This window comes from Cynocephalus volans, chromosome 7 (genome assembly GCF_027409185.1).
Source record: "Cynocephalus volans isolate mCynVol1 chromosome 7, mCynVol1.pri, whole genome shotgun sequence".
Taxonomy (NCBI): Eukaryota; Metazoa; Chordata; class Mammalia; order Dermoptera; family Cynocephalidae; genus Cynocephalus; species Cynocephalus volans.
Window position 1 is genome coordinate 96,368,234 of NC_084466.1, and position 27,831 is coordinate 96,396,064.

General features: G+C 34.5%; 1 protein-coding gene across 2 annotated transcripts in view; it reads left to right on the plus strand.

Moving 5' to 3' along the window:
- Positions 1-61: 61 nt before the first annotated feature.
- Positions 62-27,831, plus strand: part of P4HA1 (prolyl 4-hydroxylase subunit alpha 1) — a 67,768-nt gene continuing 39,998 nt past the window's right edge. Inside the window, exons 1-5 of one of the 2 annotated variants that reach the window (XM_063102440.1) lie at positions 62-203; positions 17,903-18,010; positions 19,264-19,360; positions 20,300-20,451; positions 22,922-23,059. In XM_063102440.1, the coding sequence (XP_062958510.1) occupies positions 17,935-18,010; positions 19,264-19,360; positions 20,300-20,451; positions 22,922-23,059 (463 nt within the window). In that variant the 5' untranslated portion in view covers positions 62-203; positions 17,903-17,934. The remainder of the gene's footprint in view (positions 204-17,902; positions 18,011-19,263; positions 19,361-20,299; positions 20,452-22,921; positions 23,060-27,831) is intronic. The other variant, XM_063102439.1, reaches the window with a different exon arrangement.

Genomic DNA, 27,831 nt, shown 5'->3' on the forward strand with positions numbered 1-27,831 from the left:
GTGATCGAGCTCACGTAGCGAGGGCTGCAGTCGCCTCCTCCCTGGCGCTGCCATCGCGGCCTAGAGGTTATAAAAGGGCTAACTGGCTCCCTCTGCTGCCCAGTCGTGCCGTCAGTGGGCTGAGGGTAGGGAGCAGGTAGCCGGCCAGAGTGCCGGCGGCAGGGGCACTGAAGAGCGCGCCGCCCTCCTGTCCCACGTTCCAGGTGAGAAGCTCCCTCGACCTTGGAAGCTGAGGCTAAGGCCGTTGGGCAGCCGTGGTCCTTCTCGGACGGCCGCGGCGCTCCGGTCCCTCCCCGCTCTGGTGGGATGGCTTGGGGGCGGGGGCTCCCCGGTTTACTCCGGCAGCCTCAGTACTTTCTCCTCTGGCCACTCGGCCCCTCGTCCTGCCCTCGCGACCCCCGGCTGCCCTTCTCTTCTCCTTCGTACTCCCCTTCCCATCTCTGCTCCCGCCGCGCGTCCGACCGTTGGGGCTGCGGCAGCCTCTGTCCCCGCCCCGGGACCAGGACTTTCTTGAATATTCCTTCCCGGGGAGGAATCACCCTGTTGACTTCTCCGAGCTGCCCTCGTACCTGGTCCTCGCTACAACGCTGGGGGAACGCGAGGGCGGGGTGTGGGGTGTGGGCCGCCGCAGCGGCAGCCGCAGCTGGTTAGCATGTGGCAATAGAGAGCGGATCTTAAAGCTTAGGGCTGAAGCACTCCAGGCATTTTTTCCTTCTCGGAAAGTCGTCGGGTCGGGGAGGTGGATCTACCCAGAAAGTTCAGGCTGAACTCATCTGTTGAGCGCGGCGGTGCTGCCTCAGCAGCTGGACGTAGCCCCGGGCGCCGAGTTTAGGGCTGCTCGCTCTGGGGAAGTCGGCTGTCAGGTCGCCCCGGCGTCGGAGAAGCTAGGCTAGGCTGCTTCCTTCCCTCTTCTTACCCATACATTTTTTAAAGGCGCACGAGCTCTTCTCCCCCACCCTCATCTCTCTTCTCTCTTTTTCTGTTCCTCTCCCCCTCTCTCAGAGGAGCATTGGAAGCTTTTTAAAGTCAGTATCAGTCAAACATTCCATGATTGTGTGGGAATTTCGAGTTGGATTACATGACTAGCCCCTAGATGTGTATTTCAAGGAGGGGGCCGATGGTACGATATGTATGAAACTTTCTCCTAAATAATTGGCTCTCTTAAATACAAGTTCAGTTTTTAGATGCTAACATCTTACGCGTTCCGGACAGAGTGGACAACACTCGTACTTTGCACTGTTTTAAGAAAGGGGTGAAGAAGAAGGTAGATCCCCTTAAGGAACTGATCTGAAAGGCCACAGAGACTTGCCAATTTCCACTTAACTGTTTCTGGTTTCTCCGAGAGCCGTGGCTCTTGGACTTTTCCCTGGAATGCACTCTGAAGGGATGAAATAGCCACTACCGTGAGAGGGGGAGGGGGGAAGACGTGGCAGCAGGGTTCTTTCATCAACTTTTGCTCTTTTTTTTTTTTTAAAGGTTATGGGAAGAAACGTATTTCCCCTTTTAGGTTTACATGTAGCTTATGAATGAGGCTAGTCTTCTGAAATAATCAGATGAAAAATTCAGTCTGCATAGCAGGACCATTGGAAGTTAATTTAAAAAATATTTTAAAGGGATTTATGATCAAGTTTCTGTGGAGAAAATGGATACCTTAGGCAGGAAATATTCAAGAAGCTGAAAGTGAACAATCTTGAATATGTTTTGCCTTGATTTGAAATGTGAATAGGCATTTTGTGGTTTTTCTTTAGCTTTGGCGCTTTTAGCTTTTGAGTGTCATTTCAGAATTTTCAATATGAACTTCAAATTTTACCTTTTTCTTTCGGTGGGAAGCATAGATTTTATTACTTACCTTTAGAAGTCGCATCAGTTTTGGTTTTGGAACATTGTGCCAGTGTTTCTGATAGCTGATGGCAAACGCTTCTTAGGTTCACACATGCTAGCTAGGGAAAAGAATACTTTGACTCTTCTTAGGCAGATAACGCTGTTTCCATTGACGCTTGAAATGAGTTTTATTCTGAAGTACTGAAAGCCAGGACTTTGGTAAGAGGATAATTACTTTGGCCTTTTTGTATCTTGGTAAATTAGGTGGTAAAACAGATGAAAAATAGGTACAACTTTTAGTTATTAAAAAAAAATTTTAATGGTGTAAAATACTATATTGAAAAAAGAAAGCTTTATATTGCCTATGTTGTCCAGGTTGTTGTAGGTGAATTTTGGCTTCTTGGTAAGGTGTTAACCTTTTCTATTACTGCAGAGTGAGTTGTATACTGACAAACTGTATCTTTCATAGGGCAATTAAATTCATAGTCTTGCTTTTAATTCCAGGGATGCAGCAAGGGTTGGGACAATCATAAAGCTTGTGATCCTTCATTTCTGTGGAAGGAGTGCCTTATTTTACTTACTGATTATCAACTGGGATATAATTACTGTTCTTATATTGACCTGTGAGGTGCATAGTAGTGGTTCTCAACCTATTTTGAGGTCATGAGATCCTTTGAGAATCTGATGGAAGGTGGTGACTTAGATCAGAAAATGCAAATATGCACATTTATGTGGAATTTTGTATACCATTTCCCACTCCCTCCCCAAGCCCATCCATGAATTCTATTATGACAACCCCTAAAAAGTAAAAGAGATATGAAGCTAATTTTTAAGGGTATGTGGGTATCTTGAGGCAGTATTTCTTGAATATTTCTGAAAATAGAAATAGAGCTGGACATGTACGTCTGAGCGGACTCAAGCATATAGATGACCATAATGAACTTTTGTTAAAAGGGTTTTAACACAAGTTAATAGGTTGTTAGGACTGCCAAATTGCTAAATTATCTTGTCGATGAAAGTACATCATATTGCATGCTCCCCACTCCATATATTATAACATGTCTTTGGTTGTTCACTCCTAAAGTGGAACAGGTTTGAAGGTAAAAATAAATTGCACAGGCCTTTGGCATTAAACTATATTGCTCTTCTTGCAGTGAGATCTTGAATCTTATAATTAAATCATAATGGTGTGTGTATATAAATATATGAATATATAAGGCACGAGCCAAATGAATTAGGTGTCTATATATGTGAGACTAGTTAAAGCTTTATGTTTCTACTCACTGAAATTTATTTGTATAAATTGAAGCTATCCTGTCATTAGTTTTCCTCTAGCCAAATAAATATTATGCCTGAATAAAAACTTATGAAACTTAAAGGGACTCTCATTTAGGTTACTACAGCAGTTTTTGAATTGGGTATAATGAAAAGCATTCCTTTTTCTGGTCTTCCTTTGAATGAGCAGTATGACTGTTAGTGTGTTTGGTTGGACATTGGCTAAAAATACAATTCAGAGATTCATGCTTCTTACATAGTTATCAGTGAATGAGTACTATCTTGGACTTCTTCCTCCTTTTGCTTAGTGTTTCATATAAATGTGTCCATATTTTGATGGTTTACATATTTCTCACCTAAATAGTAATATTATAATATTTCAAATTAATATACTCAGCCTTACTTTCTTGTTGGACATTTGAGCTATTTTTCCATTATAAGTAATGCAAAGAGAAGACTGTGATTTAGTGGTTTATTTTATCCACCTGTATGGCTATAGTAAACTTTAACTAGTTTTCTATTTGCATTTTTTTTTTTTTTTTAGGAAAAGAAATACATGACAACAAAACTTTATATTAGTAATTTATTTCTCTCCCTAAAAGAATCTTCTGGGGATTGTACTGGGCTCTAAAAAGATTTGGAAAGTCCTCCTATATAATCTACCTGATAGTAACTAAAGCACTTGATAATTTATAAATGTTGTTTTACATATTATATAATTCGATTCTTCAAATAATTCTGTGAGATAGTTTTATATCATCCTCATTTTACCAATGAAGTAACTGAGGCTCAGAGAAGTTAAGTAATTTGCCCAAGAATACAGTAAGTGGCAGAACTAGGACTTAGACTCAGGTTGTCTGTTTTCTGATTCATAGTTCATGTTACTTCATCCTTGATAATTGGCCAGACTGATTCTGAGGTAATAAAAGGAAAAAAAATCAATTTAATAGCATATTTACCAATGTATTAGAACTGTTTTCAACATTTAGAGTTGAAATAAAGTAGTGTTCCTGCTTAGTAGTAATTAGCATTCCACTCAATTTAATGAATATTTATAAAGCGTTTATAATATGCCCAGTAGACTGTGGAAGAATCAAAAAGTTATGAGAAATATTTCATAGGAGAAATAGGACAAAAAAGTTAATTGATATACCAGCATGTTACTAACATTTTACTTGATGTTAAATCTGAATAAGTAACAAATGGAAACACATATCTAGATTCACATCTTCTGCAACCATAAATTTATTTTTTCCTATTCTGTACTATATGCGATCTTATTTTGTATATTTCTACCTCAACTTGAGAACTCTGGATCTGGCATTAAAAAAAAGAGAGGGAATTGAAGGCTAGAGAGAAAAAAGGTAGACTAGGTTAAAGAAAAGTGGAATTTTGGCAGAATAGCCGTGGGAGGGATGAAGTTGAGGTACAGTATACCTGGGCCTCAGAGCTGCTAAAGACAATTTTGGGTATTCTGCTCTGAACTAATGGGGCCTCATGGCCTGTATCTCTTATGGTCAGAGATAAGAGTATATATAACCTCTTTTGTATTAGGAATGGTATTTGAGTAACAGCATAGGTGCCTATGGGAATTCGTTCCTCATCTGTGCAGAGTGGGTTAAACAAAAATTTCTCTAGATGTTTCCATTACAGTAATCAGAGTTACTTTGATTTTGGAACTTCATTAAGACCCAAGAATTAATAGTCAACAACTGCATGTTATAAAGTAAAAACGCATTGAACATATTACAAAGCATCAAATAGAGAACAATATATCCTGTTGATGTATGTCTACAATGACAGAAATGGACTTTTATAAGCATCTTGTTAAAATTTTGGTAGAAGATGCTTTTGTAAAGTTTATGGGAAGTAAGTAATAGATATGGAAACTTGTAAAGTTTTAATCACGAATTTAATTCTTGTCTGTTTTTCTAATTATATATTTATAAGGATTCTTCACCTCATTACCTAGTTCTATTGTCCAAATAATTTCTTTTTTTTTATATCACTTTTTTTTTTTTTTTTTTTTAAGATGACTGGTAAGGGGATCCTAACCCTTGGCTTGGTGTTGTCAGCACCACGCTCAACCAGTGAGCTAACCGGCCATCCCTATATGGGATCTGAACCCATGGCCTTGGTGTTATCAGCACCGCACTCTCCCGAGTGAGCCACGGGCTGGCCCTCTATTGTCCAAATAATTTCTCAAGCTTTCTAACCATGAATTTTTCTGAAATTTTTAAGATTTCAGCCAAGAAGGAAAATGTGTATAAAAAGTCAGTACTAGTATATAATTTTAGAGAAATGAGAGAAATTATCCTAAAGATATTCCCCTTGGTTTTATATTGTGAGCATTTATTGAGCATCTGTTATTATGTACTGAACATTGTGCTGGAAGAATAACTTCTTGTTTGAAGTAACATACAGAATGGAGGACAGGTACAGAAATTTATGTTTACTTGTTTGAGAGTATTTAATAAATCTTGACTGTTTTAAGTAGGTTCAAGATTTTTCTTATACTCTAATCTTATATTAACTGGATTTGCATATCCAGTTCCTTCAAAAAATGGTCAGTAAGTTTATTTTAGTGTTTCTAAAACCTGCTTGTTGAATTTAAGATCTCAAAGCACTTTTTGCTGTGTGCAACCTTTGTTCTTGCCCCATTATTCCAACAACCTCCCCCTCTTTCTTTTAACCCAGGGGAGATTTTATTCATATTCAGAGGTCACAAGACATTCTCAAATTACAAGGCCTCCAAATTTATCAATCATTTCTTTTAACCTCAAAGATATTTTGAGAGTAGATCTCAATTTACCATGCCCTAATAAAAAAAAAAAAACTTAAATGATGATTTTATACTTGAAAACAGTGGACAGTGATCATGGCCACCAATAAAGTGATAGTCATTAAAACGCCAATCTATTTGTGTTTATTTATAAAATGAAGAAATTGATAGATTTTTAACAACTTTGAGGTATAATTGACATACAATAAATTGCACGTATTTACAGTGTACAGTTTGATAAATTTGACAAAAATATCTACTCACAAAAATGTCAGTCAATCTGGTTAGGGAACATATCCATTACCCTTAAGAGTATCCTCATGAGTGTAATCTCCCCTTTTTGCCCTTCCCTCCTCCCCAGGAAACCACTGATCTCTTTCTGTCACTTAAGATCAGTTTGTATTTTCTAGAGTTTTATATAAATTAAATTGTATAATATATACTTTTTTTTTGCAGGGGTCTGGCATCTTAACACTCATCATAATTATTTTCAGATTCATCCATGTTGTTATGTGTTCATTCCTTTTTATTACTGAATAATATTATATTGTATGAATATATCATAATTTTTTATCCATTTATCAATTGATGGACATTTGGTTATTTTTCCGGTCTTCGACTCTTACAAATAAAGCTGTTATGGGCATTCATATACAAGTCTTTGGAGGGACATATGCTTTCTTTTCTTTAGGGTAAATGTCTAGGAGTGGAATAGCTAGATCATATGTGATAGGAAAATAATTTTTCCAGTTGGCAGCTTCTCTTCACACTTTTAACAGTGTGTTTCAAAAGGTAGGAACTCTCTCTATTCACAGACATGTCTATGTAGAAAATCTGATAGACTGTTCAAAAAAGCTAAAGTGAATAAGTGAATTCAGCAGGGTTGCAGGATAGGAGGTAAATTACAACAATCAATTGTATTTCTATATACTGGTAATGAACAACTGGAAATTAAAATGAGAAATTACCATCTCAATAGTACCAAAAACATGAAAACTTTATTAACTTTACAAAATATGTGCAAGATTTGTATGCTGAAAATTACAATACATTGATTATACCATGTTCATGATTGTAAGACTCAATGTTAAGCTTTCCATTCTTCTCAAACTGATCCATAGGTTCAGTGCATTTCCAGCCAAATCCCAGCAGGATCTCTTATAGGAACTGATGAGCTGATACTAAAATTGATAGGGGCTGGTTGGTTACCTCACTTGGTTAGAGTGTGGTGCTGACAACATCAAGGTCAAGGGGTTGGATCCCCGTGCCAGCCAGCTGCCAAAATAAAATAAAAAATTAGCCTTTCTAGCCGTGAAGCCCTCCCCATGAGAACATGCCTCTCACAAAGGAGCTCCTCCGTCCCTCTCCAGAAGAGGAGAAGAGGAAACACAAGAAGTGACCATCCCAATAAACACATTTTGGATAAATGAATAAATAAAAAAATAAAAAAATAAAAACAATTGATAGAGAAAAGTAAAGGAACTAAAAAAGCTAAAACAATTTTGACCAAGAAGAGTAAAGTTGTAAGACTCACACTACCTGATTTCAACTTACTCTAAAGCTACAATAATCAAGACTGTGATATTGGAGAAAAGATAGACATATAGATCAGTGGAACAAAGTAGAGAATCCAGCCACACAAAAATGGTGAATTAATTTCTGACAAAGTATAAAGGCAGTTCAGTAGGAGATAGTCTGGAACACTTGGATGGTCATATGCAAAAAAGACACAAACACAAAATATTTGTTTTATTTAGGCACTTAGTATCCCTTGTTGGACAGTGTGTAGCCCCTTGCCCAGGAATTTATGTGAATGTTGGAACAAATGACACAAAGGCACCAATGGATCTGAAATAAAGTTTACTCACATAGTAAGCAGGAACAGGATTGCTCAAGGATAAGGGCTCATGTTTAGTCCAGAATGAAGGGAAGAGTGAAGCAGGGTGGGTAGCTTTGGTTTTTATTGTGACTACAAGGTGGGGTTTGTGTGATGGTTCCCATGTGTGGGATTTACATAGTTTGAACTTCCCACCAACACTAAGGGAAAGAATGGCTGGGCTGTCTTACAGACTTGCCCAGATGTGGGGCAAAAAGTGGAGAGGGTGGGACTTGAAAGCAGTTGACACTCAAACATCAAAATAGAGTCTTTTTCTTTATTACAGCCTCCATCTGTACCTCATACGCTATGCAAAAGTTAATTCAAGATAGTTTGTAGACCTTGAGGTAAAACCTAAAGCTATAAAATATCTGCAAGAAAACATAGGACAAAATTTCTTGGATATAACACCAAAACTACGATCATAAATTTACAAATTGATAGATTTAGACTTCATCAAAATTAAGAACTTCTCCTCTTCAAAACACACTGTCAAGAGAATGAAAAGACAAGCCACAGACTGGGAGAATATATTTCCCTATCACATATCTAATAAAGGACAATATATAAAAAACTCAAAAAATTCAGTAATTAAACTACCTATTTTAAAAACTTGGCAAAAGATTTGTATAGGTACTTTATCAAGGAAGGTATATGAACAGCAAATAAACACCTCAGAAGGTGTTAAACATCATTAGCAATTACAGATATGCAGATTAAAACCACAATGAGATACCACTGTATACCTATTGAGAAAATTAAGTAAGAAAAACTCATACAAAATGCTAATGAGAATGTGGAGCAAGAGAAACTTCAATCCATTGCTGATGGCAATGTGTATGGTATAGCCACTTTGAAAAAAACGCTTGGCAGTTTTTTATGAAGGAATATACACTTACCATATGACCCAGCATTCTAACCCCTACGTAGTTATACAAGTGAAATGAGAACTTACGTTGATTTTTTTTTCTTAAATTTTTAACGGCATTATTGAGATATAACTCATGTATTGTACAATTTACCCTTTAAAGTGTACATTTCAGAGGCTTTTAATATATCGAGTTGTGCAGCCATTACAACAATCAATTTTAGAACATTTTATTACTCCAGAAGGAAACCTGAGACCCATTAGTAGTCACTTGCATCCCCCCTCCCCAGCCTGATTATTTTACTTAGCATAATGTTTTCAAGGTTCATTTGTGTGGTAGCATGTATCACCACTTCATTTCTCTTTATGGCCAAATAATATTCCATTGTTTACCTGTTAACAGACATTTGGGTTGTTTCCAGCTTTTTGGCTGTTGCGATTAATGCTTCTATGAACTTTCATGCTTAAGTTTTTGTGTGGACATGTGTATTCATTTCTTTTGGGTATAAACCTTGGAGTGGAATTTCTGGGTCATATGGTTACTTGATGTTCAGCTTTTTTGAGGAACTGAAGAACTGTTTTCCAGAGCAGCTGCATTACATTCCCACCAGCAATGTACAAGAGTTCCAATTTCTCAACGTCCATGTCCATACTTGTTATTGTATCTCATTTTCATTATAGGTATCCTAGTGACTATGAAGTGGTATCTCTTTGTGGTATTGATTTGCATTTGAGTAGTGGCTAATGATGTTGAGTATCTTTTCTTGTATTGTCCATTTGTATTTTTCTTTGGAGAAATGTCTATTCAAATCCTTTGCCCATTTTTAAAATGGATTTTTTATTGTTGACTTCTAAGAGGTCTTTAAATACTTAGATTCTAAACTTTTATCAGAAAAATGATTTGCAAATATTTTTTTCCTATTCTGTGAGTTGTCTTTTCACTTTCTTGAAGCACGATAGTTTTAAATTTTGACAGTGTCCATTTTATCTATTTCTTTCTCTGGCTTGTGCTTTAGGTGTCATATCTAAGAAACTATTGTCTAGGTGTTATGCCTAATTGCCTAATTCAAGGTTATGAAGATTTATACCTATATTTTTAATAAGAGGTCTATAATTTTAAACTTCAAAATGGTCTTTGATCCATTTTGAGTTAATTTTAGGGTTAATTTAAACTTAAGTTTGTTCCCAGGTATTTAACTTATTTGTTGCTATTGCAAATGAGCTTTTTAAAAAATTGCTCTCTGTGATTGGTTATTATTTGTATATAAAGGACCTTTTCTAAAGGGAATATCCTTTTTTAAAAAAATGATCATTTTCAAGTAGTATAATTGCTTTAAAAAATTCAGTCTTGAAGGACGTTTCATTGAAAACTGCTTTTGGAATTGTTTGCTTTACTTCATATTCATTATTTAAGTTTAAACAAATCTAAAATGTATATTGTATGAAATTTTTTTACTTTTCACTTGTATCCTTAGGGTGGTGAAGAAACCAAAGTTGTCTTATCAGGATTTTCTTTATAAATCAAAAGTAGGTGAAATTTGTTATGGAGCAAAAGGGATCGGTGGTGGTATTATGCCAGCTAGTAAAGTAGAGTTGTAGAGTTGATCAGTTGGATTTTGCTAACTCTGTTCATGATTTGAATTTATCTATTTACTTTGGCTTTGTTTTTTAGCTCAGTTGTTTATTTACAGAAATAGAAAATTTTTTTATTAAAAATAGCTTATTAAAGAAAATGCAGAAGTTGAGCAAAGAGAAAATTGACTTATCATCCCACCTCTCGACAATTTTTAACATTTTTTGAGTTCTTTTACTTACTGTATCAAGTTTTTAAAAATTTTTATTTATATATGCTAATATATTCTTTAAACTTAGAAACTAGGCTTTAAAACTCCGCCACGTATGTATTTAGCAATCTCTAAATTAGAAAACAAGTCTAGTTTTAATAGTTTAAATCTTTTAAAGGTGGGTTGGCCAGTTGGTTCAGTTGGTTAGAGTGCAGTGTTATAACACCAAGGTCAAGGGGTCAGACTTCTGTACCAGCCAGCCACCAAAAAAAAAAAAAAAAAAAATCTTTAAAGGATTGCTGCTTTTTTTAAAACTCTATCCAGTTTTTATTGATACTTATGTTATGAAATAACATGATTTCATTAATATAACCAGCTTATACAACCAAGAAATTTTGCAAATTTTTTCTTAAAATGAGAAATATTTAGACTATGTTAATATTTGGAAATACTAGAATCTGTAAGCACCATCAAGGAATGCGTGTATAATCTAACATTCATTTCTTTTCCTTTATCCCTTCAACTGCCTCTTTTTACTCTCTTCTCCCTTTCAAATTCCTAAAATATAAAGGGGTCTGCATCTGTCTTATAGTAGACTGGACTACTTGTTTCTTCTACTGTTTTAGCCCAGGGTTGAGGTTGCCTGGTCTTTTCTAAGTCTTTACCTTTTCCATGTCCCTTGAGACTTCCTTGGTAACAAATTCAGTTATTCCTGAGTTCCTGCCCCACATCCAAAAGTAACTGACATTTCTTAACGATCTTCTGTGTGTCAGGTATCATCCTAGGTACTTTCATCTAAATTACTTCTTTTTTTTATTACTTGCTGGCAGTCAAGTTTGGCCTCATAGTTTGACACCTTGTGTTTTTGCTTATTGTTTCCTGTTAAAGGGACCACCAAATAAAGGTGAACCTTATTGATGAATCTTACCACTTGAAGGGCTCTTAATATCCCTTACGGTAAATTGTTTAGATTTTCTGTCCTGGGGACGAGCATCCTGACCTTCTTCCTACATTTGGAAGTGTATATATTTCTAACTAAGTTGTTTGAAATAGTTGAGAGGTATATTTTACCATTTAAAATATACAGATTAAAAGTCAGCGAAGAATGGCATCATTTTAATCATAAATAAAAGATTAATTTTTTTCTCAAATCTTCCCCATTAACCTACATTTATTCGTGAAATGTTTCTGGTTTATGGGAACCTGACTTTCCTAGTTGAAACAGAAACTTTAAACATTGAGTTTATTTAACTTCAAAAGTAAATCCAAATTCCAATTTAAAATCTTTTAAACCTTTTACAAAGTGGATTAAAATCACATTTATTCATAAACTCTGTGTCCCTTTCATATAGAAGTAGCATTTATTGGATCTCTAACAATTAAGCAAAAAAATTAAAATATTGAGAAACATTGCATTCTAGTGATATGGAATAGAGAGGGATAAATACATGAGAATTATTTACCTTATTGTTTTATTATTTATTTTGCCTATAAAATATTAGCTACAAGGATTGATGGGGAAAAGTATATTAATTAGTACTCTGGGTTAAACAGAAACTCAACTCATACTAGCACATAGGGGAATTTATTTAAGTATTGTGGGGATAGGGAGTTGTCCTAACTGAGGTCAGGAGTGTGAGTAGACTTCAGGAATAACTGAGACATCAGAATGTTTTCTTCTGTCTTCTGTCTCTTTTCCTTTCTGCGTATCTGCTCCATATTTTCATCTCTCTAGATGAGCTTCAACCATTTATTTGACCTGTATGACAAAATTTGTCCTAACTTCTCCTGAGCTTTGTTTATATAGTTCTGGCATTCAAAGAGTAACTGTCAACTTTCTCAGTTTCATTTCCAAAATTTTCAAGAAAGAACTTTGAATAGCCACTTGGTTAGGGAGAAGTAACATGCTGTACGTAACATGACTGCTGAAACTATGGGGGGATGATCATATTAAAAGTAGAGAGTAGGGCAAGAAAAAAAGGTAGAAAGAGGCAGTTTCCAGAAGAAAGAGAATAGGGGTGGTGGAGGTGTCATAGGCAAAAACATAGGTGTGTGTTTTTGAAAAGATCTCATCTTAATGTTCTCTCTGACAGAGAAGACTTGGGACCTTGGAAGAACTTCCAAAAGACAGACTGTGTAGACCTGTCAGCTAAGGCAATATCTGGGGGTTTTTTTTTGGCAGCTGGCTGGTTCAGAGATTGAACCCTGGACCTTGATGTTATCAGCACCATGCTCTAACCAACTTAGCTAACCAGCCAGCTCTAGGCAATATCTTGATTTAGAGCTGACTTCCAATATGAATCTTGAAATGCTATCCAATTGGAATTATGCCAGCAATTGCATTCATTGCTGAAGTACAGAAAGCTGTGGGAAAGAAGCTAGCATGATTTCTGAGTTTTCTGACAGAAAGGTCATAGCATTAAGGTATGTGTCCATCAGATTGTAAGTACTACACATGTAGCTCACTCTCTGGAAGCAGAAGTATGACTAGAATTCATGGAGTTAAGTTAAAACAAATGACAATTTGTAGAGGGATTATATGAAAGGACAAAAATACAACTAGTTCTATTAGTAATTACTCTTAGTTGTCTGGGAAAATAGATCCTGCTTAGATAGAAAAGGCATGCCGAGTCTTGCTATGTGGCACATTGTAATGGCCTGAATTAGGAACCTGAATTCATGTTGGTCTTTTGTGTTGACCATGAAAACTGTCAAAAAGGTTAAAGTCTGAATATAGATGTCAGGAGGATCAGCAGTTGAATATGTTTATCTCTGTGAGGAAAAATAAACTTAAATCTGGAGCTTGTAAAAGAAGGTTTGGAACAAGTGTGAAGAGACTTAAAAGGAGCCCTGTTGAAAATTTTTAGTGTCAGAGAGAGTTTAGATTAGAATATCAACATCCTTTAGTCTACCTTATTAATTTTTGAGTGATTTATCTGGGAAAGACAATTTTATTTTTTAATTTAATTAATTAATTTATTTATTCTTTTTTCTTTATTTTTATCTATTTGACAAACTCTATTTTAAATGTTGCAACTTTTTCTTGGAAGAGAAATGTTGGACTGAAAGACTAGTAGAATTATTTGCCAGATACCCTGTTCTAGTAATTCATTGAATAACTTGTACTTAAAATTCAATGAATCTTGATAACTCAACATAGTAAATATTTACAGTGTAGTAGAACTGTTTTAAAATCTGTTCCCAGGTTTGATGGACCTATTATTGAATGTGTGGGGCTGGACTTTCCTGGAAGAAGGACTGCAGGAAACTTTCATATGTACACTTTGCAATTTATTTATTTAAAAATAAATTCTGATTTCTTTCATAGTTTTTTTTTTTCTTATGGTTTTAAATAAGTTTATTTTTGTATCTTTGACTCTTCTTTGGTTTTCTTTTCTTTCTTCCTCCTCTCCTTCCCGTTCCTCCTCTTTTTTGGCTTTTTTTTTTTTTTTTTTAAGTTAAGGCAAGTCTTCTCAGGGATGCTGTCTGAGATTTGTCTTTCTTTTAAAGGCGATTGCATCCACTTTGACCAATTTAAATTCTTTTCAAGCTTGTTTGAAGATTTAGAATAGGAGGCATTTATATCACTATTTTTGATAAAGCTGTAACGGCTTTTAGGGATAACCGACTCTTAATTAGATACTCTGTAATGATTTGCATTGTAAGCTGCTAGCTGAATGAAGGTGGAAATAAATGAAAGTGAGACACCATAAGTAAGAAAACCATTATGTTTTTAAAACCTGTCATTGATAAAGGTATGTTTGCCTATTTACATGCCCCATAAGGTTTCTGAATGAATGTGGATAAATGAGACATAATATTAAAACAGACTAGAGGAACCATTCTCTAGAGTAATTAGAAATTTAATTACATTTTTATAAAGATAAGTTGAAGTAAAATCTATTTTAAAGGCAGAGCACCTTTTGCATAATTTCAAGAGGTCTTTGTATTCAGTGGTTTTCAGTGTGTGATCCCCAGACTGGCAGCATCAGCATTACTCGGAAACGTGTGTAGATTATCTGGACACTTCACAGCTTTAAGTGATTCTGATATTAGCAAAGTCTGAGAACCTGCTACATAGGTCTGTCTTCATTCTTATTAATTGGCTTGGGTTGGCATGGTATGGTAGTTTGGACTAATGCTGTATGGGTCTGAACTTTGTATTGCAGGTGACAGAAATTCAACTTGAACTAGCTTAACAAAAAGGGAATTCACAGGCTTCCTTAGCTGGGTTGGGAGATTACTGGGGTAGTTCACAGATTCAAAGCAACAGTTGCAAAGAATCAGGATGCTGGTGTTTGGAACTGCTTGTCTCTGTATGACTTTGTCCTGTCCTGCTTATATATCCTAAGTAAGTAGGAAAGATGGTCACAGAGCAGCTCCAAATTCACGTCCCCTGAAATTAGCAACTGCAGAAAGAGTTTTCTACCATTCACAAGCCCCTCCCTCAACCATTATGTTTATGGAGATGAGGGTCAATGGCCTAGCCTGGGACATATGTCTTTCTCTAGGAGGAAAGAGAATGGGAAAGTATGGCACTCTGGCTATGTATTTCACTACTCGATAATTAGGTTGCTTTCACATAAGCTTAAATATCTTTGGAGGAGAGAAAGAGAAATCTGGAGGCTTGTGGAGTTAGAAAATGGAAAATGTCAAAAGCTTATTTGTTAGCTACTTTTTTGTTACAGTGTAGTTAACCGCTTCTTAAAATGTTTAGGATGCCTTAATATGGGAGTTGATGTTTTAGGTATATTCTTTTGTATAGAGTTCATTTTTTTTGTCATTACAAAAACAAATATACTATAGGACTTCCAAAAAATACAGAGATATAGAAAAAAATCACCTCATGATCTGCTATCAGAGACAATTACATTTTGGTGATTTTCATCAGCATATTTTCTTGCATAGTTATGACCATATTGTGATTAACTTTTTTTCTTTATTTTGACCAATATTAATTTATTTATAGCTTTCTGTCAGGGTATTGAAAACTTAATCTCATTCAATATAGATTCCACCAGGGTTCTACGATGTTAATTTTTAAATCTTGTTTTTTCACTTAACTTCACAAGTTAAAGGATATATTCATTTTAAGTTTCTTGACATATAACATCATGATTAGATAATTTTAATTGTTAATTTGTTAAATTTGTTTAATTGTTCATTTGATGGGGGAAATTCTATCTTAATTCAGTTTTTATTTTTGGTGGCTGGCCGGTATGGGGATAATTTTTGATGTCATTAATTACTAATAAGTTTGAGCATTTTTTTTTTCTTTAGCTAACTATAGTTTCTCTTTGTGACTTTCTGAATTCTTTATCTCCTTATCTATTAGCATCTTAGAGGTTTTCTTATTGATTTGTATGAGCTTCTTAAAAGAGCTCTATTTTCTTTCAGTGGTTTCCTAGTTTGTAGTTTATAGTTTGGGTTTTTGTTTTGGTTTTTTTTACATATAAAGTTAAATTATTTTGTGCATTTAAATTCTATCTGACTTTTGATAGATTGTTGTCTCATTTTTAAGTTGAGAAATTCTCTTTCAGAGATCTGGTAACTTTTATTATTGTTTTCTTTTGATTTGTTGATTATAACTGTTTAATCAATCTGTAATTTATTTTGAAGTATGATGTAAGAAAGGTATATTAGTCTTTATATGATTAATGCTTTGTATTTTTATATAAGCTCTATTCTTAAAATATAATTTTCAAGCTACTGAATTTGAAGAAAAACACCATCCTAAGCTTCTGAATTTCTGTAGGTTCTTGATTCATTGTGAGGTTTGAGTATAATGAAAGGTGACAAAGAAACTTAGCAATAAAATATATTTTAGCAATGAGAAAATAACCTCTTATCTGACAAATGTAATTTCTCATCAGAGTTAAGTTTGGACATTTATGATTAGCCTTCTGTTAGTACAGTGAAAGCATTTGTATTTTCTGGAAATAGCATTTATTCATGAAGAAAATTATGACAGAAGTCTGTTTAAACAATGAGAAAATTCTAGACTTTTCTGACAGCCCAGGGTTTTGAAAAGCCTTTTGCTTTGGCAGGAGCCTAGGAGAGGAAGTGTCTGCATCTGCTACATTCTAGAAGCCTTCCCAAAATCACTGTAAGGCAGCCAAGAGAGCAATGTGTTTCACTACTGTGTGGTTCTGGAAGTATCTGGAAGTTTACAGCAAACTTAAGGGAGGAGATTTAGGAGTAATTCCAGAATGTCAGTTTTTGTGGTAGTCTATTTTTATTGAGATTCTAGTTAGGGGGAAAGTGGAGTTATTTTTCAGCTTTTGTGGAATTAGGGAGCTTTCAATGTGGACTTGACCCTATTTTAAGTGAAGTTGCATGGAAAGAGTCAGAGGTACCTGCACAAAGAGGAACAGGGTAAGTAGTCAGAGTAACCAATGGAGCCTGTTACTGGGGCAAATGGTACTGTAATGGTAACTTATTCTCCTGTAAGGTAATAAGAAAGGCTTAAAGTCCGTGTTTGTGATGGAGAAAGAGCAAGAGAAGAGTGCTAGCAGGGCATCTGGGAAAGCAAGGTAAAGCCTTTCTGTTGGTTAGTTGATATTCTCATGAAAAATACTCACTAGAAAAGAGAATGCTATCAGGGATAGAGAAAAAAGACAGAAGGGCTTTGCTGTCAGTTTTAAAAAAACAAAGAAAAAAGCCACAGCTATGTAGTAGGCTAAGATTTTTACATAGAACACAGTAGAAAAGAGGAAGAAAACTGTGTCCTTTGAGAGAAATTACTAGTTTAAATGACAGGGCTGTTTATTCTTTTTGGATTCTCTACAACTCAAAAAAAATAACTGCGTCATTGAGATAATTCATATAGCATACAATTAACCCATTTTATATTCATGATTCCGTGGTTTTTAGTACTTTCACAGAGTTGTTCAACCATCAGTCACCACAGTCAATTTTAGAACATTTTCATCACCCCAAAATCTACAACTTTTAATTGAATTTATTTTAAAATTTAAAGCCATATAAGGAAGAGATAGAACAGGTTAGGAATTTTAAGGATTCATCAGAAATCTCTGAAATCTTTTTTTCCTTTAAAATATATTCTAATATCTTTAAAATGTATTGGTAATATTTAAATTAAGCTGTTTTAATAAAGTGGAATATTTTTATGGGAAATTCAAGATTTAGATCTAGATCACAGAGAAGTCTTATTTTTCAGCCTATATAAAAGAGCCACTACTATTCAATTATTCTAATTGTAATAGTAACTAAGGAGAAAAACTCAGGTTGAATTTTTAAGCATAAACTATCAGGTGCTAAGCATGTATGTTTTTTTCTAATATGAAATAGGAAGGTAGTATTTTAATTATATGAAAAATAAGAGAGTAGCTATTATTATTAAATAAATTTACAGGAATGAACATTATTTCTATGTGCAAACTTCGAGTGTGCCTTTCATTTTGTTTATAGGAAAAGTAGGTAGGGACTTTTTCTCCCCCCACTTTTTTTAAGTAATGGTTGTATTTCTCTTGTAGGTGTGTCAACCTGTAAAATTAAGTCCTCCGAGATGATCTGGTGTATTTTAATTGTAGGGATTCTACTTCCCCCATCTTTGGCCCATCCAGGCTTTTTTACTTCAATTGGTAAGTCTTACTGTTTTTTGGTTTATGTTATTTTTGCATTTAAAAATGTCCAATTTTAGTGTTTCTTAATCAGTAAAAACAAATTCAGTGTATTCCCAAATATTGAAGTATTGATTCACTTCCTGTACCTCTAAAAGGCCCTTTCTCTCTCTTGTTTTTTAATTCAATTTTGTTTTTCTTTTAATTAATTTTTCCTGATTACAAAAATGATAGACATTCAGGTTAGAAACTTAGCGAAAATTTAGCAAATCATATCAAAGAAGATTACCCATTAGTAGGTCTATATAGCAAACAATTTAATGCATATATTTAGTCTTTTTCAATGCAGGTACACATAATACACTGCACGTTATTTTCCAAACTGCTTTTTCCATTTAAGAATCTAAGAACACAGGTTATTTTTTTCTATATCATAATTTTTAAAAATCTTTAAAAGTATTACAAAAATAGCTTATTGGTAAAAGGAGAAAAAACAAAAGTACATAGTAAGACCTCCCTATGTTCCCTTCCTCCCGAAATAGTCCTCATAGTTTGCTACGTACCCTTTTATATTTTCCTGTATGCATACTTCACCTGTCTTAAATGAGGTGTTTTCCTTCATTCTTTACCCTTACAGAATTGTAAAGCTAACTGAAACATAAGTATTATATGTTTATGACACTTGATTTCAGGATATAAAATGATGAGTCCTCTCATCCCATTATAAATAACACAGATTATTTAAAACTTTTTTGTTTTAAATAGAATATTAATTACTTAATTAGTTTGGCAGCTGCCCATTACAGGGATCTGAACCCTTGACCTTAGTGTTATAACACCACGCTCCAACCAACTGAGCTAACTGGCCAGTCCTAATTGAATATAAATTTAATTTTAATTAGCCTCAAAAACAAAAAATGGGGAGGAGGGAAGTGGTGAAGAAGACAAATTGATCCTTGGAAAGTAGTGTTGTTTTGTCATTTAAAAATAAATTTGTACACGAAAAGACAATTTTCCAACATATTACGAGCTTGCAAAATTAAGTAGCTTGAAAATTAGAACTGGAACACATGATTAGAAAAGTTTTTAGCTTTATTTTGATTTATCTGGTGAAAAAAAGAAAAAAAGAGATGATTCTCCCCAACGTATCTGATTCGTGCCAGTTAAATCCTGTCATAGCATGAAGCATTCTCGATCATTCTTAAATTATTCTAAAATACTTGTGTCAATGAAAATGCGTGTTTGATAATCTTCTTCCCCTCCTCCCCTTCCAGGTCAGATGACTGACTTGATCTATACTGAGAAAGACCTAGTGACTTCTCTGAAAGATTATATTAAGGCAGAAGAGGACAAATTAGAACAAATAAAAAAGTAAGCAAAGTGTTTTACTTACTATGACTAACTTCACCTGGATCTTTTCTTTCTTGAACTGAAACATTCATTGAGTAGAAATGAAAGACATCTGTCAGTCTTAAAAGTCAGTTGAAATGGCTAAAACAGGAGCCCATGAAAAACAATGGTTAGGCCTGGGCCAAGATTCACGTGGAAGAAGTGGATTGAGAAAAGGATACGGATGGGTATGGGGACTTGACCGACAATTTTTAAAAGTTGTGCTAATATCTTCTATCCTCCTCTAATCTTCCCAGTTAAGCTACCTGCTGGAGTAATTTTCCAATTCTATTTATCCTTCTCTCCTAGTTCCATTATATAAATTATAGTGATAAGTGTGGTTAGTATTATTTAATTAATAGTTTTTCACAAATACTAATTTATTTTTAATTGACTCAAGTTTATAGTTAATCCTGACCTGAGAATTCCTGTCTTTTTAATGAGTAGCTAAGTATTCAGTTTTTTGCTTTATAGTTTCTAGATAAAGAATGTAAAAATTTGGTATAAGTTGATTTAAATAAGCATGTAACTGAATTTGGGTGGGCTAATTTGTGCTTTGTAATAATCAGTTATTTGGTCTTAAGGACCTATGGGGACATAGTTTTTAGACTCTTTCTAGAGGGATCCAGTCACAACTTATACTAAGATAGGGAGGTTCCATTTACTGTACCCATTTGAGATAAACAAAACTAAAGCTGAAAGTCTTATAGCTGTATTTTGATTCTGCCAAGTTAGATTTTATTCATAAGAGGATCTTGCTTTTAAAAGAGCCTTTATAATTTCACTTTAAAAAAGAAGTTGTAGGTATGATTTTAATTCAAAAACCTCTAATCTAGGCTCTCTTTTTCTGAGTGCTTTACTAAATTGTATTTTTTCTTATTAAGTGTGTGTGTACTCAGTGTTTATGTCTTACGTATGTAGATGGGCAGAGAAGTTAGATCGGCTAACCAGCACAGCGACAAAAGATCCAGAAGGATTTGTTGGGCATCCTGTAAATGCATTCAAGTTAGTGAAACGTCTGAACACTGAGTGGAGTGAGTTGGAGAATCTGGTCCTTAAGGATATGTCAGATGGTAAGTCTGAGGAGACTAATAAGCCCCCCTACCCCCTCCCCAAAAAGTAAGGCAATATTGCTACCACCAGTAGTAATGCCAAAATTAGTGATAAATTCAGTTCTCAGCACATCAAGTGTTGTGTTGTAATTGAATTATTGTTTCGGTGCATTTGATTTGACTAAAGTTAATTTAGCCAAGATTCTGAATTCTTTGATTTAAAAAAAAAAAAATAGTAATTTCTACTATTGGTGACTAACACTGGTGCTATTTGTTTTGAAATCTACAAAAATGAATAGATTATTTAGCATATAGCTTCATTTCTGAGGGTAATCATTTTTATTTTAGGATTACTTTCAGACTTTAAAATTTTGAGTGTAAATCTTTATCTTCAATTAATGTTTAAAATGTTGGAGTAGTGGGGCCGAGCCCGTGGCGCACTTGGTAGAGTGCTGCGCTGGGAGCGCGGCGACGCTCCTGCCGTGGGTTCGGATCCTATATAGGAATGACCGGTGCGCTCACTGGCTGAGTGCCGGTCACAAAAAAAAAAAAAAAAAAATGTTGGAGTAGTACTGTAGAGAGAAGTATTAGCTGTGTTCTACCTAGTGTTTTGAAGCTTAGGATTATTTTATTCAGTGTAGACAAACTTAAAAAACTGATGCTGCAAACAACAATAATGAGTAAGTCTGAGTGAAACAAAATTGTAGTTGGAGTGTTGAGGTGGTTTGTATATTTTAGAGACAGACACAGAAAACTAAGTCTGGAGTTTAAGGTGGTAAAGGGATTATGCTTAGAACATAGTGGAGTCTTAAATATCTGTTGAATGAATGAAGATGGCCAAAAGGGAGAGAGAGTGTGTGCATGCACACTGAGCTAGCTATGTAGATGAAATACTCCGTGGGTGCTTACCAGTGTTTGTAAACAGTGACATAAGCTATTATGCACAGGACAGGAAACCTTAAAAAGAAAAATTAAGGCTAGTACTTGTGAATATTTCTTCACTGAGAGAGGAAAATGTCTCTACTATATCCTGAGAACATTTTTAGGGATATGTATATATATGTATTTTATTCTTAAGTAATGACCTGTATGAACTAAGTTCTTTTATAATCTGTGGTATTCACCCCATAATGCTATTTTATACATTTATGTGTTACTTAGCAACAGGGATATGTTCTGAGAAATACACCATTAGGTGATTTCGTCATTGTGTGTGGAGTGTACTTATATAGACGTAGATGGTTTAGCCTACTGCACACCTAGGCTATATGATATAGCCTATTGTTCCAACTACTGTCATATATGCAGTTCATTGTTGATTAAAACAACATTATGCAGCACATGGCTGTATATATATGAGGAAACTTCAAAAAGTTCGTGGAAAAATAGAGCTGAAAGGTAATACAAAATTTTCCACGAATTTTTTAAAGACCCTTCATATATATTTTTTCCCTTTTTATTGAGGAGGATTTAAGAGAGGATTTTGTTTGGGGGCATAAGAAATATTACAGTGGTCTATAAAACTTGTGAAACTTGCTTATAAAATTCCTATGGAGATTGTGACTGAGAGTTGGTCTTTAAACTAAAAAGTATGCTTAATTTGAACTTTAACCCTCTTCTAGCTAGTTGTTCATTTGTACATTTCTGTTAAGATAAAAATACCTCGTATTTTGCTGATCAAAATACATAAAGTTTATTATAAGTTAATAAGAGGAGAGGGAAGTACCATACCTAATTTTTATTTGCAAATGATGACAACTGTATTATTAAAATTTTAAACTACTTTTTGGCTTTTAGTGTTTTTTTGGGGGGGTTTCTTAAGAAATATTTAGCATCCATTCTCCTTAGGGGTTATATAGTTATCAGTAATTGGTTTGTTACTTTGATTTTTGCTATATTTTATACAAATCCTCTTTAAATTATGGTTAGGTTTTATATATAGCAAACCTTGATTGATGAACACTATATTTGATAATTAAACAGATCTAAATATATTTTAATAAACTAAGCTGTTGATCTTAAATATATAATTAACATCTCTTCCTTCCCCTCAAAGAATTCCACCAAACTGTATATTTACATATTTATATAACGTGTGGTACATGCAAGAAGAAAACAGAACTTTAAGAGCACATATTTTACTTATCAGCTGTTACCTGAAAGTATAATCAGTATGGGTGCCAACGAATGTCACTTTCAAATCCATAAAGCTGTTTATTTCTCAAGCTTAGTGGAGGCACTTTTTGTTTTCTTGCTATGTTGTGTAACTAAAAACTCAATTACGATGTTAGTTGATCTTTGCCTACTAATACAGATAAAATTTATGTTATGACCTCAGATTACTTAAGCAACATTTGAACAAGATATGTATGTCAAATCTCATTCAATGTATCTAATTTTTCCTTGTTGATCATGTGGAACTTTCATGGTATGGTGGAAAATGATGATAAAATTTTGAAAAATCCTTTTTTTTCTTTCCTTCTGCTTCAAGGCTTTATCTCTAACCTAACCATTCAGAGACAGTACTTTCCTAATGATGAAGATCAGGTTGGGGCAGCCAAAGCTCTGTTGCGTCTCCAGGACACCTATAATTTGGACACAGATACCATTTCAAAGGGTAACCTTCCAGGTAGGGTCATTCGTATAGTCTATAAAATGCCTATCACCTGAGTTCTCTATTCAGTCCATTAAAACAGTGTTAGTATAAAAAAGACTTTTGTATTTTAAGATTTTAAACTATAGTTTGTTTCATAGTCTTTGAGGACCAAAAAACTCTTTTTCTAAAGACTTAATAGTTCAATAATTTAAAGCCAAGATGTGTTGAGTATGTATGCACAGGTCTTTAAAGTATTCCATAGTGTGGAACATCCTGCTTTCTGATCTTTTTTTGGCAAAACCCTTTTTTTTTTCTTTTTAAAGTTACAGCTAATTTCATGATAATTTACTTCTGCCATCTCTCATTTTGTCTGAGTCCGTGGCTTACTACTATTACTATCTCCTGTCACTTTCAAAAGGAGAAATAAAATATGTTGCCTCTAACTTCATACTGAAATTGATTTTCTCAATAAGAAAAAGAAGTGGGATGAGTTGTTTATCAAGATGTTTTCTTGCTCGTTTCCTTTTATTTTGGATGAAGGTGTCAAGTAGTGAGACTAAACATGGTATAATATTAAATAAAATTTCTGTTAAGCTGTAATATAATTCCATTAAATTTGGACTTCCAAAAATGTACAAATTTGCAAAATTTATTTTCTGTTTTTACTAATATACATTATAACACCTTTGGTAAGATTATAACCTTATTTTTTTTAATTGACTTCTGGTTTAAAATACCACATTTAATAGATATTACTATTTAATATGTGTCAGCTATTATGTTACATACTAGGGACACATAATGCACAAGACAGACACTACTCTTGCCATTAGAGTACTGACATTCTTGCAATAGGGTATGAGTGCCTGGATGGGAGAAATTCAGGATACCATGGGAGCACATAGAAGGAAACCTAATTTTGGATTTGATAAGAGGCATAAAGGAAGACTTCCTGGAAGACATGACATTAAAAAAATTGATATCCAACAGACACGGAGTTAGCCAGGAAAACGGGGAAGAGTGAGACAGGAGTGGGCATAGGAAGAGTATTCCAGGCAGAGGGAACATGTATAAGGGTCAGAGAGGAGAGAGCATAATGAACAATTGTGTGGCTTAATGTAGAGTTCAAGGGGTATGTGAGTGGAAATGGGAGTTTGGTTTTGTGAGAGTAGTGAGAGATAAGGCTAGAGAAGTAAGCAGAAGCTATGTCTTGGAGGGCTTTGTAAGCAATGTGGAGGAAGTTGAACTGTCCTGAGCACAATGGGGAGCTATTGAAAAGTTTTAAACAGGGAAATTTATGATTTTCCTTTTAGGAATATCATCCTGGCTGCAGAATGGAGATTGGACAAAGAACCAGGGAGGAGACTGTTGCAAAAAATTTAAGGGAGGAGACTGTTGCAAAAAATTTAAGAGATGGTAGTGGTAGCTAGTGGATATGGAGAGATGTGAATAGGTAATCAAGTTACTTAGGAGGTAGAGTGGTAGAATTTTGTTTTGTTTTGTTTTTTTCTTTGTTTCTTTTATTTTAAAATGGTAGAATTTGATGATAGACTTGATATGCATTTCTGACTTGAGCAACTTAATGGGTTCCATTTAACAAAATAGAGAACATAAGAAAAGGAGCAGGTTTGGTGGGGGTAGGGGGATAATAAATTTCATTTAGTTTACTATGTTTATTTTTGTTTAAAAATTTATCATCTTTCCATCAAAATGGTATTGAATATTATCTAACCCTGATTTTGCTGTGTTTAGTCTTAGGAAATTCATTGGGTTCCCTGAATACCTACCCTGATAGATAAAATAAGAATGACAAAATGTTAAAAACTTTTGAAGCTCAGTGATGGATACATGAGGCTCATGATGTTACTTTATTTTTTGTGTGCATGATGTTTGATATTTCCATAATAAAAGAAGTTTTATAAGTAACAAAAGGAGGAAGTCATGTCCTACAGGGCTCTTTTTATAACTTATAAAGAAAATCACATAGTTCCCCCTTTCTTACACTAACGAGAAAAAAAATGACAGGTATGTGTAAAAAAATAATAAAATCAGACAATAAAACACTACTTAACTAACATTTTCATTTGAATACTTGTATATAAATCTGAGAATAAATCAATATTGTACTAGAAGTCATGCTTTCTGAAGGGTAAGGTTTTTAATATAAATTATCAGCAAAGACAAACCAGCCAACTTATACACTTAATGTACAAGATTATCATACACTTAAGGTATAAGATTATATCTGTTTTATCAGAGATAAATATAAAAGATCAGATATTTTATTATCTCTGATAAAACAGATATAATCTTATACATTAAATGCATGATAATATCACAGAGAAACTAGTGGAGAATGGAACACAACAGTGTTTTCATCAATAAATTCTAATTCAACATACTTCAAGGAGTCATTAAATTGGCCAGAACCAGACTTAGCAATAACCTATCCAATGGTGTTAACATATGTTTTTAAAAAGATGCTAACAAAAAAGGAATTTGTGAGAAATAAATTAAGAGGAAGTAAAGTTATGGATACATATTGATAGTGATCAGACATTAGCTGTCCATGGGAAAGCATGACCTGGTCTGAGGATGACTTTTTAAATTCCTGTACCAAGCACATTCCTAGCATGGAGGTGTAAGCCCTGGAGTATCACCTGACCTAATACAATCAAATACTCAACGTACAATTGCCTCCATTCTTTTTTTTTGGCCCCCTGTCAGTCACTTACAGATAGTACGTGATTATCAGTGTACTCCTAAAATGAAGACAAAGATCCGTATTTTGATGCTTTTCCCTTAACTAATTCTCTATTCTGGTCTCCACTTCTAAAATGACACTTTTCACCTTGTTGTTGCATCCTCCAAAGGGGGGGAATGCTGTGTCCTCACATGGTAGAAGGAAGGCAGAAGGGCAAGGAGCTCAACGCTGCGTGAAGCCTCTCCTATAAGGGCCTTAATCCCATTCACGAGGCATACGCTATAGTTTGAATGTTTGTCCCCTCTGAAGCTCATGTTGGAACTTAATCTCCAACATGGTATTTAAGAGGTGATTGGATTGTAAGGACCATGCCCTTCTGAATAGATTAATCCATTCATGGATTAATGGGTTAATGGTTTAATGGGTTATCAGGGAGTAGACTGGGTGCTTAATAAGGAGGAAGAAAGAATGTAGAAATCTGGCTCAGCCCTCTCGTTATGTGATCCCCTGCACCACCTCAGGACTCTGCAGAGAGTTCCCACCAAATGTGCCCGCAGGACCTTGGACTTCCTAGCCTCTAAAACTGTAAGAAATAAATTTCATTTCTTTATAAATTATCCGGTTTTGTGTATTCAGTTATAAGCAAGAGAAAACTGACTAATATAGCCTAATTGCCTCTTAAAGGCCTCACCTCTTAATACCATCACATTGACCATTAACTTTCAACACCTGAATTTTGGAGGGGACACATTCGAACCATAGCAGATACCAAGAAACTAACTTCTCAATAGTTTAACATGATGCAATTCCAGAAACCAAAGACACATATTGTATTTTGATGCTCCTATTATTTTTCAGTTATGAGAACTGGTATACAGTTCTAAGATGAGCTCATAATGCAGCAATTATGAATGTTTCTCTTACTGACATGCAGAACACAAAAGAGGACAATATGCCATTAATACATGTAGGTAGCATCAGTAATTTTTTTTACATGACCTGATATTCTGCCAACGTTATTTGAATAAGCATCATGGAGATAGTAGAGGACAGTAGAGGACTCTGCTTTGGTAGTTAAAGTATCTCTGCTTGTCTTAGCTATTGATCTGTTAACAATTATTAAAGGAAGACTGCGTAAGAATTGAATTATTAAAAGAAGAAAATGAAAAAGAAATGATGCATCATTTAAAAGGGAAGGCTGTTTCCAAAGTAGAGAATATGCAAGAAAACAAAGAAAATGAAATAAGGAAAGTGATATAGGCAGAAAGAGACTGTCAAAAGCTTTCATACAAAGGGAAAACATAATATGAGAAGAATAAGTTCTAAACCTAAATGTCCATCCATCCTTAGAAAATGATAAATCAACTGTGATATACAATACCATACAGCAGTTGGATGAATTTAATCAACATGGATGAATTTACTAAAAAATACTGGGTAAAAAGGCTGCAGAAAGATACACAGAGTATGATATATTACTGTGTAAAATTTTAAAATACAACAATACAATAAAAAATATATGTGGTAAAGCATAAAAAGACGGAAGGATACACACCAAGTTCAGGACAGTTATTATGCCCCTTTAGAGAAGAAGAGAAGATAAACTAGGGGCCTTCAAACGTATTTGTGATCTTTTACTGTTAACAACAAAAAATGTTTTGCAGGGGGGAAAAAAGGCCTGAGAACTGTTTATTAGTTCCTTCTAGTATTATTTTTACCACTTATAGGATATACTATGCTTAGGAAATTTCAGTCACTCTACTTATAAGGAACTTGCATGAAAGGAAAATTCAGTAAAAACTAGCCCAAAACAGTGACTTGAAGAAGAAGAGAAGTCAATAAGGAGATAAAAAGTATATGAGAAAGGATGAATATTGTCCCATGAAAAATAATAACACATATTCTCAGAGTGTTTTATTTTCTGCCCTTCTATATGAAAGTTTTACCAGCTGCTGGGGTATTATAAAAGCAAATCCTAGACGTGTCACTTTTTCCTTAAATAATTCAATATGCATATCTAACTGATCAGGTCTTTTTTTAAAAAAAATAAAATAACCACTTACTATTATCCTAATAAAACTGACAATATTTTCTTTATGTA